The 11,244-nt window shown below is 41.2% G+C and overlaps 3 protein-coding genes across 4 annotated transcripts; all 3 read right to left on the reverse strand.

The window, feature by feature from the left end:
- Positions 1 to 807: 807 nt before the first annotated feature.
- On the reverse strand, positions 808 to 1,990 carry LOC117145231 (uncharacterized protein T02E1.7). The gene is made up of 2 exons (XM_033310809.1): positions 1,393 to 1,990; positions 808 to 1,336 (listed from the first exon to the last, which is right to left on the reverse strand). Exons 1-2 carry the CDS (start codon positions 1,885 to 1,887, stop codon positions 1,016 to 1,018), a joined length of 816 nt encoding a protein of 271 aa, XP_033166700.1. The 5' UTR covers positions 1,888 to 1,990; the 3' UTR covers positions 808 to 1,015.
- A 4,556-nt stretch (positions 1,991 to 6,546) lies between these two features.
- On the reverse strand, positions 6,547 to 9,111 carry LOC117150891 (protein I'm not dead yet). 2 transcript variants are annotated; one of them, XM_033318028.1, is made up of 9 exons: positions 9,025 to 9,111; positions 8,827 to 8,965; positions 8,510 to 8,775; positions 8,343 to 8,457; positions 8,241 to 8,290; positions 8,058 to 8,180; positions 7,312 to 7,993; positions 7,104 to 7,220; positions 6,547 to 7,043 (listed from the first exon to the last, which is right to left on the reverse strand). In XM_033318028.1, the coding sequence occupies exons 1-9, from the start codon at positions 9,030 to 9,032 to the stop codon at positions 6,960 to 6,962; spliced, it is 1,584 nt and encodes a 527-aa protein (XP_033173919.1). In that variant the 5' UTR covers positions 9,033 to 9,111; the 3' UTR covers positions 6,547 to 6,959. The 2 variants fall into 2 exon arrangements, with proteins under 2 accessions (XP_033173919.1, XP_033173918.1); XM_033318027.1 differs by having other exon boundaries at positions 8,827 to 8,968; positions 9,025 to 9,052.
- A 1,183-nt stretch (positions 9,112 to 10,294) lies between these two features.
- Positions 10,295 to 10,680, reverse strand: LOC117150334. Its single transcript, XM_033317182.1, has one exon. It carries the CDS (start codon positions 10,678 to 10,680, stop codon positions 10,375 to 10,377), a length of 306 nt encoding a protein of 101 aa, XP_033173073.1. The 3' UTR covers positions 10,295 to 10,374.
- Between the last annotated feature and the right edge of the window lie 564 nt (positions 10,681 to 11,244).

The following is an 11,244-nucleotide window of genomic DNA, read 5'->3' on the forward strand; positions in this document are numbered from 1 at the left end:
TCCACCGCTCTATCCACTGTGTTGCCCAGTGTACAGTGTTACACCCTTTTATTGTCGGATTCAGATTATCCGCTCTTCTCGGAACCGGCCGCTTACTTGTTTATCGTACTGTCAATTACTTTTAAGGTTCGGATCTTAACGGCGAGAACGCAACTGCTTTCCAATTAAGAGTAACGCATTGCGGGTAAGTAAAAATAAAGTGAAACGATAGCAAAGGATGGGAGGATGGGAACCCCATTTTCTGGCCTGGTCAAACTGGTGGTGGGGATGCATACACATGTCGTTGGGAGCTCCTCGGGAGACTGCCCCTTCCATCCAGCAAGCGCTTATGCAAATGGATTTTCAGCCAAGAGCGAAGGTCACTGCGTCCTTTGCGGTTCTCGAATGCATGCCTGGTTGGCATCTCACCCCGCTCCGGTGATCCGCTTCCAGAAACTCATTAACGGCAGTGTTGCCTTTTAAGTCGGCTCCTGGCTCCCGGCTCCTGGCCCTCGACTCCTTGGCCCTTGATGGCCGGGCCAAAGTCACAATAATTAAGTGAAGACGTTTGCGACAGGGATTAAAGTAATGGAACGTTTTTTACCGCCGAAAAGGGTCCTTGTGCATTTACTTAATCCGCTCAGGTCCCTAGTAGTAACCGGCTCCAACTGAATGCCAGTTGTGTGTAGAGTATCTTTGCTTCGGTGCTACGAGGGTGCCATTGAATCGCATTTTCTTGCTGCCTTTTTCACATTTAAGAATTTTACGGCATTATATGTATGTACCCATGTTAGTTTGCAGCGGGAAAAAAGCTTTGAGTGGATGGGAAAGCCGCTTAAACGCAACTCGAGACTTTTTAATAATTTACGTCGACTGAGGCGCGATTCAAAGAGCATTTGGAGTGGCCCCTTCGTTGCCAAGGGGCAGGTGTACACAAATAGAGATACAAAATAAAAAAAGATAGCATTAGACGCTGGGAGAGTGTTTCCCATTAAAGTTTATGCAAATCCCTTAAATGTCGAATGGATAAGGATTACTAGGCCGACGTCTGCGTCTTAATGATCCGGTAGTTGCCTTTTTTCTCCCATTTCTCGCCACTTCTCTTCCGGTATCCATCCACCGACCATCTGCCTCCACCCAGCTCCGAGAGCATTAGGAATCCGCCAATTTTGCAGAACAGAAGGGAGATGTATTGTATAGACAGCAGCGTATCGTTCCAGCCCCACAACATGCTCCAGTGATTGCTGAACACATCGTGATATAGCAGGGCAACCACCGTCAAATAGGCAAACAGTTTGCAATGGAACCCAAGCCAAATGAAAACCAAAAGGCCAAATGACACGATGCTGAAAAGGGTCTGGAAAATTATGAAAAATTAATTAACCATTTATAATAGGTAATTGTGCAACTTACCTCCAAGCCCTCGTCTATCCAAATGATGTACAAGCTGGACAGGCAGAGCCTTCCTCCGAGCAATAACATATTATACTTTGTCTGGAACCAGTCCATCTGATCCCTCAGATTGATTTTGGCCGCCATCAGCAGCAGCAGGGAGCCCACATCCAGGCTGTCGTTGAAGAGGAAGTAGAAGAACATGGTCCATATCGAGAAGAACAGCCGGTGGACAACTCTTCCGATGAGCAGCAGGGTCACTCCGCTCACCGCCTTTCGTGTGCAGAGAATAAGAAAGATGGCGCCAATGGTCAGCAGGACATCAAAGCATGTGTAGAAGTGCCCGAAGCACTCGTTCACGTCCATCACAATCGCTCTTTCCCTGCCCACAAGTGGTGTGTGGACCACTGAATAGAAGACCTCCATAAAGTAGTACGACATCACCAAGAACGGCATATACTTCAGAACAATGGGCCTCATCTCGCGCCTAAGAGTATTGATTGTTTTCGATACCATGATGAACTCGTTTTTAGATTTTAATTTGAAAGTCTCTCTCGAACATAAATTAATTTTTTATGCACAGCAATCTATGTTATTTGATTTAGTTTCCGAGATCTTGACGTTTGACAAACATGCCTAGTTATTCTTATCAAAAATATATAAACTTGATATCTTTATTCTGCCTGTTGCATTCTTTTCGACGAATCTAGCATACCCTTCTCATAAGCTTTAAAAACAATGAAACACAAACAGTGCTTTATGTAGCAAATATAATATTATACTTATGATTTTGTATAATTAGTATTTGTAAAATTGTTTGAATAACTATTGTAGCATTATTTTATCTGACTTGTAAGCAATAATTCCTAATCCTTTCTTGGACTGTCTTATCCTTTGTCGAACCTCTCCTTTTTAATTAGCTCGTCATTATTAGTAAGCCCAAATATCTCGGAGGCGTAATATTCGCAGGTTTTGGCCCTTAGAGCAATCTTTTCGTGTGTTGAGGGGCGAACATTCAATTTCGTGCCGCGCCTAATTGTCAGTAATTGTTGGCGGCGCCATTGGCAGACCGCAGGGTTATATTAGTTAATTGGCCGCCAGAAGGTAGAGTGTCCTTCCTTGAGAATCTGCCCAGGAAAATACTTGTGCACCACTTGTGGGTATCAGACGACTTCCAGGAATTCAAAGCTTCAAAGATTGAACACCTTAGTCAAGGGTACGGGGTGTGGAGCTCAAGATTATTTTCTCATCAAGTAAATAAGTAACAAACACACTTACATATGGTAGAAAGTTTAGCAAGTGTAGTTATAACTTCATATCTGCCTAAGCCTAGTTCCCAATATAATAAGGTAGATTATAAGTATAGTTATATCGAAGCAAAATAAGCAGATTAGCTAACATTATCATTGGTGCAAAGCAGGGAAATGAACGCTTCAATACTAAAGTCATAATCTGACTGCGAAAACCTAGACAATCTATAAAGTGTTTGAGTTCACTTCGCTCGCTGAAAGACACCTCATCGCCACTTGTTTTCGCAGAGTAAGGGTGCGGCAAAGTGACTGGATTCCAGTTTGATGCCAATGACTGTCAACAACTTTTGACATTTTGCAATTTATCTGCTTACACAGCAGAAATTAATGCCACAAGTGGAAAACATTGTAGCTGGTTCAAGGTAATGAGCAGTTGAGTGGGTAAAATCGTAAGGGCAAAGAAGATGCCGCAAAAGAAGAAAATCAAAAAACCAATCCATGTTGATGACATCTAAGCGCTTTCCCATCCTTGTTCCTTTTGAATTTGGAAAAGGTATTTGGCAGATATTACGCCAAGGTCCTTGGCAAAGACATAGGCACAATCTAATGGCATGGAATGTAAGTAAAACTTAGTCATCAAGAAAGAATAGTTCTAAAGTAAAACAATGGCAATGACATGTAAACAAGATCGTAACCCTTAAATTTGACCCAGAAATATTCATTATGGCCATTCTGACAACTTGTTTATACTGTAACCATATCCCGGAGCACTAATTACTACCAAGATGGCAGTGAAAATAATGACAATAGCATTGGCCTTGCCATGGTCATGGATTTGCCAGGAACTGTTCGCCACTATCCTTCGAAATAAATGAGCAGGATGAAAAACTTGGTAACCAGCCATTACAAGTTCCCATGCCTGGGGAAAGTTTATTAATTGAGCCTATTAGTTGCCTTCTTCTTGTTGCCAACCACGACGTGATGAACATTTCCCAAAGAAATTTGTAATAAGCCAGCGGCATCAGAATTTTATGGAATATTTGTATATTCCTCATTTAAGATTGCAAAAATATATTAGGGCGATGCGACGCTGCTAGATTACTAAAAAATTCACAAACTTTTAGCTGGAATAATTTTCAAATAATATACTGCAGTTATGCCACAACAATTTTTATGTATTATTAGGAAAAATCAGTTGTCTTACTAAGAATATAAGTAAGCACTTCAAGCGAAATTATGATATCATTTTTTGAAAATCCTAAGGTGCGCAATCTTCGAATCACTCTTTTGCACTTTTTCACTTAGTATAGATATTCTGGAAAAGAGCATTTGAGATGCTCGTCTTGTGGTGTTTGCTTAAACATTTTGCTCGGCAATCAAATCAGCTATAGGACCTTGGGGCGTGAGGAGACTGAAGGATGGGGGCGAGCAGAAAGGGGGCGTGGCTGCCGAAGGAAGCGACGAAGATACAGTTCGTTGATTTTGTTACAAATAATTTAAATCTATGTCAACATTTGGAACGCATCGCGATAATAATTCATTTTTGCCTTTCGCCGCAGCTTCGTGACAGCTAATCACTAGAGAGAGACGGCGATAGACAGACAGATAGAGAGAGAGATATAGGGTGCGACTGACAGGCGGAAAGGCAAATAAAAATGGACAGTGACAGCCATTTTGAAAAATGGCGTCATGGCTGCCCGATTTCCGCCGGCAAATGAATTTTCCCATTTGACGTCGTCGACGTTGTTTTGTGTGCTAATTTAACGTCTTTTTTTCACTCGGCGGTTAAATTAACAACAACACGAAACCAATAGGTCGCTCATTATGACTGGTCTAAAATGAGGGCTTTATCGCGAGGCGCATAAATTAAATAAAATTCACCATCATGATTATCGATTGTGTGCACATGCGCGACGCCATCAATGGAAATTGTTTATTTGTTTTTCGATAAAATCATTTTAATTTCATTAGTTTCCGCTTTATTGTGCGTTTTGCCATCCGAATTCCCCATCAAGTTGTGCGCATACATTTGTCCGAGTTTCAAAAATATCGCTTTATCTGTGACAAATGTCAGACAAGCGATTTAACCTTAACTGTTCAATTGTCATGCATATTGTTATGAATTCAATTAATAATGAACATTATGCAGTTTTGTTGAGCCTTTCGCTAAAATGGCTTAAAAAAGTTATTCTGATTAAATTATGAAAATATTATATGTATATTGGAGACCCAACATAATTGGTGTAAAAAATATATATTACGTATTTCAATTCCTCCAATTTTAGCGTCTATATTATCTTAGCAACCGTATATCAGCTCCAGACAACTTTTTCGACGTCTGAAAGGACAATGGCCGACTTGAGCATCCTGTTTGGAAGTTATCGTGAAACCTTCGGGGTCTGTCCATAAAGCAAACAATGCAACCCAAGGAGACCCAAGTGACGGCAAGAAAATCTATTATACTTGGGAGTGCATGCGCATATAAAAGGAGTACACTCTGGAAGTTATAATGAATGGACATAATGGCGCCGCAGGTGAATAATCCTACACCATGTTTGTTTCTTGGGATGCAGATATTTTTTTTCATCCTTTGCAACCTGTCTGTTTTATATCCGAATTTGCATTGTGTCTTTTTGTTTTAAGACAATGGTTAAAATGTCCTCTGGCTTTTAGTTTTTGTTTCCCTCGATTGCTGTCAGCAAAATCAGTCACAGACGCGATTGCAACTGACAGCACAGCAGGAATAATATTCGTAGAAAACATTTCAATTACAAAATTGAGCATTATCTCAAATTTAAACTTGTATTTTTGTCAATTCGAGGGGAAAATAGCCCGTTTTTACCTCATATATGGAGTAAATAAAAAGGGGAATATGAAAGCAGTCTTTAAAAAACTCCTTTTAAAGATAATTTCTTTTCTTTAGAAATTTCTTAAAAAAGTGCTCAACGGTGATAACCCACTTACAGTAAATACGAATTCATAGCTGCAAAACAGGAAGTATTTTTTTCAATTTCACCGCGAATCCTGGGCAGATGTCAAGCAGGATAATGAGCCTAGATTTGGGAATGAGGAAATGCCAGTGAGCTCGGAATTTGCCAGCGTGGAAAATCAGCTTAAGGCGTGCATGATATTTGAATATATATGCATAATTTGTGAGTCCCCCTTTTTGGGGTTTTCAATGACTTTAAGATGGAAATTCCGCATCTGACTAAGTAGTAGAAAAGCCCATGGGATTTTCAAGACAAATTGAAAGGCATGACAATAAGACCTGAAAAAGTGTCACAGACTGAAGAAGGCTCTCCCATTTTATGATTGCATTGAATTTTCAATAACAAAAATTGGGTACAGCTTATGGGGTATTATCAAAATAAATACGCAATTGAATTTATATAAATGCTTATATTTTATTTACACACTTTTTCCACAATTTACGAGTACTAGCAACATCTGCGGCCGTTAACCTTGGCAAAATCAATTAAATGCGCAATTTTGGATTGTCGTGAGTGTTATGAATATTCACGAACTCTGCGCCACTGTATTAATATTTAAATAGTTTGAATATAAATGCCTCCCAAAGCTGCTGACGCCGAAACCTCCAGCCGCTAATGTATTTTGGCAGGAGAGGATCCACGCGACACCAAACCGGAAAGTATCCAGCCGGAAAGAGTTTGCTAGAGGGATGTACATATGTATGCAGATGCGCCTGGTCCTCGTCTAAATTAACAAATAAATTATTCAGTGCCAACACTTGTGTGGGCAATGTTTGGACTACAGCGATGTGAATTAGGTGCGAATGACCAGGCGGGGATTACCCTAAATGCGAAACGGTGTAATTTGCTTAAAAGCGTTGGTCCTCGGACAACAATTTAATGCCATGTTTGTAGTGGCCACTCTCTACTGTGTCTAAAAAAAAGAAGAAAGTTGATCAAAATTTAAGTTGCTTTAATTGGCGATGGCTACGTTTTGAAACATTTACAGCACAATTTGAAATGAATTTCAAAAATTCAGGGTCAGAAACTTTATGCAGTTCTTCTTTGTTGCTTTGCTTGCTGTTTGATCCTTTCTTTCGTCCTTATTTTTCTGAAAGTTACGGCCACAGCAGCAGCATTTTGTTTTATCATCACCTGACCGTGGAGCTGAATGTCCGTGGAGCAGCTGTTGCCGAGCCATCCCAAATCCAGTTCCACCTCCGATTTTGTATGCTAAACGTGTCAACAAGATTGCTCTACACACCGCATTGCAGTGGTGTTTACTTGGTAATTTTATCAAATGCGGTTGAGAGAAATCGAAACGGAAATTTGGATGGCTGAACTGAAATGAAGTTGAAATTAGTTGAATTCAAAGCACCGTGGTGCGGAACAAGATGGTGAATCCAGCGATTGTGCAGAACATGAAAAGCGCCAGGATACTTCCGCCCAGCAACTGAAAAATCCGATGAGCTATACATATTTATACAAATATATATCAAATCGAATTACTTACAAATTGGAAAGGTCTAACATTGCCCCAGCCGGCGATAATTGTGTTGGCCGGGCTGCTCACGGGCAGCAAAAACTGATTGTGCAACGCGGTGGCAAATGGCAGCGAAAAGGAATTTCCCTAGAATTAAACATAAAGATTAGTGAAAGCAAACGAATCAGAAATTTCACCTGTGAAGGAATCTTATTGACTTAATATGATTATGACTCACCGCTGTTACCATGGTGGGCAGTGCCAACTTGGCCACAGTGGTGGCCGGCGACAGCGTGGTCCAAAGTGTTCCAAGCAAGGCGCCGCAGATGAAGTTTTTCATATTGAATGCCTTGGTATCAGAGGACATCGAATCCGCCAAGTAGGTGTTCAATCCACAAGCAGAGGAACTATAGCTGAAGCTAAAGGCGGCGCCCAGCATGAAGATTTCCGCCCAGGGAGTATTGTTGTTAACAGCCTTCCAGCTCAGAAGTGAATTGGCAGGACCCTCCTTCTCCGGCTGGCGGCACACATAGTACCTGCAGAATATATAGTTGGCCGGAATCGCAAAGAAGAGAATGGACATGCCAATGCCGGCCACAGAGAGACCAGATTCCGCCTTATGGTTTATACTATCCCAGCCCGTAAAGATGCGCGGCTTGCGAGTGGCCACCAGCACGAACATCAATAGAATCAAGCTCAGGGCCAAGATGGGATATATTCCCCAGGGACCAAGAGCCTGTTTTCTTTCAGCCGCGGCCTGTTTGAAGCCCGCCTTGGCCCCAGCCATTTCCGCCAGATCGCGCTTCACACTGCCACCGAGGAGTCCGAGGAAGAGGACTTGCAACCAGAAGATCATGACTACGAGACCCAATAGAGCTGGTCCCGCCATTAGCATCGCAATTTCCAGAACTTTAAGGGACCTGGAAAAGTGTACGCAACTTCAACTTTCGTACCCATTCGAACTGCAATTAAATTCATAATCACCCCCCAAAACCATCGCTTATCACACCATTGGGATTGACGATGGGCGAAAGACTTGCTGCCAAGGAGGCTGCGTAGCAACAGGTTAGGTAAATTCCGATTACAGGACGCGTGGGATATGGTTTGCTAGGAGGCGGATTATAAAATTATTTGGATAAGGATTAGGTACTGTTATCAAGGACTCACGCTCCAACTTCGTAGGGCTTTTCTTCGGAGTTTAATTTTATCAAGCCAGCCTGTAAAAAGTATGTGCTATAAGTTAAGATTCAGATGTTAGGTATTTCATACAGTATCGTATTCCACCATCACGGCCTGGGAAATCTTCATCCAAAAGGCAGCGGATATTGTGGGATTCACCAAAATTGACACAATGGCCGCGGCGATGGTCAGGAAAATCTGTAGACTACAGAACGATATTCTAAACTAACGTATAAATTTGCCATTTAAGGACTTACAATTTCAGACTTCCTCCGACCAAGGAGATGACAATGTAGGCCAAGCGTTCACTCAATTTGGAACTGTCCATCATGATGCCCATGAATATGCCGGAATAAACGAAAAATATAAGATCAGTGTAGTACGATACACTGATCTCCTTAGAGCTCGCAATGCCTGCTATGGGTATGAAAACCATATAGATGAAGGCGGCAGCTCCTCTGGCCATTAAATTTAGTATATATATCAGGTAGAGACATAGTGTTAGATAGATAAAGCGGCAAATCTAAAGGAAATAAGTTAGTTAAATGCCTTTGAAAGCCATCCCTTCTCTTACCAGTACAGGAGTTCCAATTAAAATGGGTGCCAACAAAATGGGTATGAACAGAAGTAGAGCTCCTTTGTAATGGTATTTGCAAAATAGTCTGCGATCATCCTGCTCCTCCAGGGGAATATCCCCGGGCTTGTAATCTAGACTACTTGTTCAAGGATAACCTTTAGTCGTAACTTGTTTGGTTTAATATAATATACTTACGCTGCCATTTGGTACGACTAAAATAGTTTTCTCGGATGTTTAATTTTGTCTTAATGACTCACATGGAAATGGTTGCTATGCACTGAAGTTTACTAACCCAAATCTGTTTTCCGGTTTGTAAATATATATATTTAGCTACCTAGCTATAGCGTTAAATTATTTTAAGTTTCGGAAAATATTTAACCTATTAGTTGGGGAGTTTTTATTGCAAAAGTTTTTTTCCTAACTGCCAAGTTACCTCACGTAGTGGGTCAAGGGTTTTTCGCTGGCCAAAAACTGCATCGCGAACAGCGACAGGGGAATTTGGCCAATAAAAACTTTGGCCAGCCAAACTGAGATGCACTGCATTGTGGGTCGAATCCCGAATCCGGATGGTGATTCCGATTCTGATGACGACGGCGTTGGCGATGGCAACTTTGTGGGAACACGTGGCGCGTAACAACGCGCGGTCGTCGGCAATTTTGCGTAACTATTCGCCGTTCTGCTTCGTTAGTGGCTGAGCACAAGAACGATAGATAGAACGAAAATAGAACAAACAAGCATGTCACTGCAGATAGTGCTGAATTAAATGTTGCACAATTGTTCACCTGTGTCAGCAAACTTGCCTTGATGCGTCTTCAAGTTCCCAAAAGTGATAGTTATACATACTAAGCATCAAATTACTTATCGTTTTAGGAATTTGGTATCAAAAATAAGTTGGTAGGAATTTTGTAAACTATATATGCAATGAAAATCATGGTAATATGGCACACTTCTTTATTACCCACCTCAGTTGAATTTCTTGTTAGCACCAAGATTTAACTTGATTCTAAAAACTTTCAGCAAGTATTAAATTCACTCATCGTTCGACGAAACCACTCATAATTCGCTGTCTAAAGAGGCGCCAACTTGCCGTGGCCGGTTTTGTAGATTGACACTCGGTATTTTTGGCGTTTTAGTGGCGATGGCAACCAGGCGGACAGGCAAGGATGGAATCCATGGACTAACTGGCAACAAAAAATGGCAATGGCTAAGCGGAAGTTGATTGACTCCTTTGGACACTTTTTCCCATACGGAAGGTTGATAAACAAAAATGGCCGACAACGTTCCTTCAGCTTCATCCGGCGAGCATTGTTGTCATTTGCCTGAGGCGCTGTGACGAGCCAACATGACGTATACATAACATAACGAACCATTCCTTGATTAGGGTTAACACGAGTATATGATGGATGCTTGGGTTTTATGGCACGACAAACTCGAGATCAAGTCAAAAATCTCGGATATACATATGCTGCCTGCCATTGTGTTCTTTATTTCAGTTAGCTACAAGGTTTGGAATATTTCGCATCACCCTTTTGAGCACCTTAAAGTCTAGGCCAACTTGCGACATCGTCCTGCCAGGAGTCCCCATCCGGCCCAGCAGCGCTTTTGAATCTCAAGTAGCATTTCGCCTGTCACGCCGAGCTGGTTGCTCAGAATGGCGGCACATCCAGTGTTTTGGAGCGATATCCGCAGATTCTGTTGCTGAAGCGAACGACAATAGGCCAACTTGTCCGGCTGCTCCTGAAGTTCCAGTGCGATTTGAGCCGACCAGTTGGCTGTTTGTGGGTCCGGCTGCATCAGGATCAGCGGGATGGACATTAACAATCCGATGGCGATTGTGGTCGCTGTGTTCATGGCGACAAATAGCAGGCAACTGAGCTAATGAGCTACTAGCTGTTCATTTAAAGCCCAACAGCTGTTCTTGATTTGCGGCAAAACTTTAAAAGCAGCTGAAAAATAACCAATTGAAATCATATGCACTCTCAAAAATTGCACCTCAATATGTAAAATTATTTTATTGGTTCCTTTGAATCTGCCAAGAGATTTTTAATATAATGCATTAATTTTAATAAGTAATTTATGTGTGTGGGTGTAGTGACAGTTTTGACAATGCATTTTTTATATAACACCATGCTACGTACACTACATACTTTAAAAAGTACCAACAATATATCCATAAATTTAAGCAAATATAAAAAATCGAATGTGCATTTATTAAATAATGTATAATAGTTGCAAAATATATGTCTAAAATAAAGCACATTTTTTGTAGTTTGCTCTTATGTCCTTTGAAGGATTATTACAGCCCGTTTAATTTGTAGCCGAGTGTTACAGCTGCTTTTAAAAATTATTTCTTTCATTACCATTTTTTAGGCTGGTCAAATTTTAATCAATATTTTTTTTTGGCAGAACTGCAAA

Source organism: Drosophila mauritiana, chromosome 2L, assembly GCF_004382145.1.
Source record: "Drosophila mauritiana strain mau12 chromosome 2L, ASM438214v1, whole genome shotgun sequence".
Lineage (NCBI taxonomy): Eukaryota > Metazoa > Arthropoda > Insecta > Diptera > Drosophilidae > Drosophila > Drosophila mauritiana.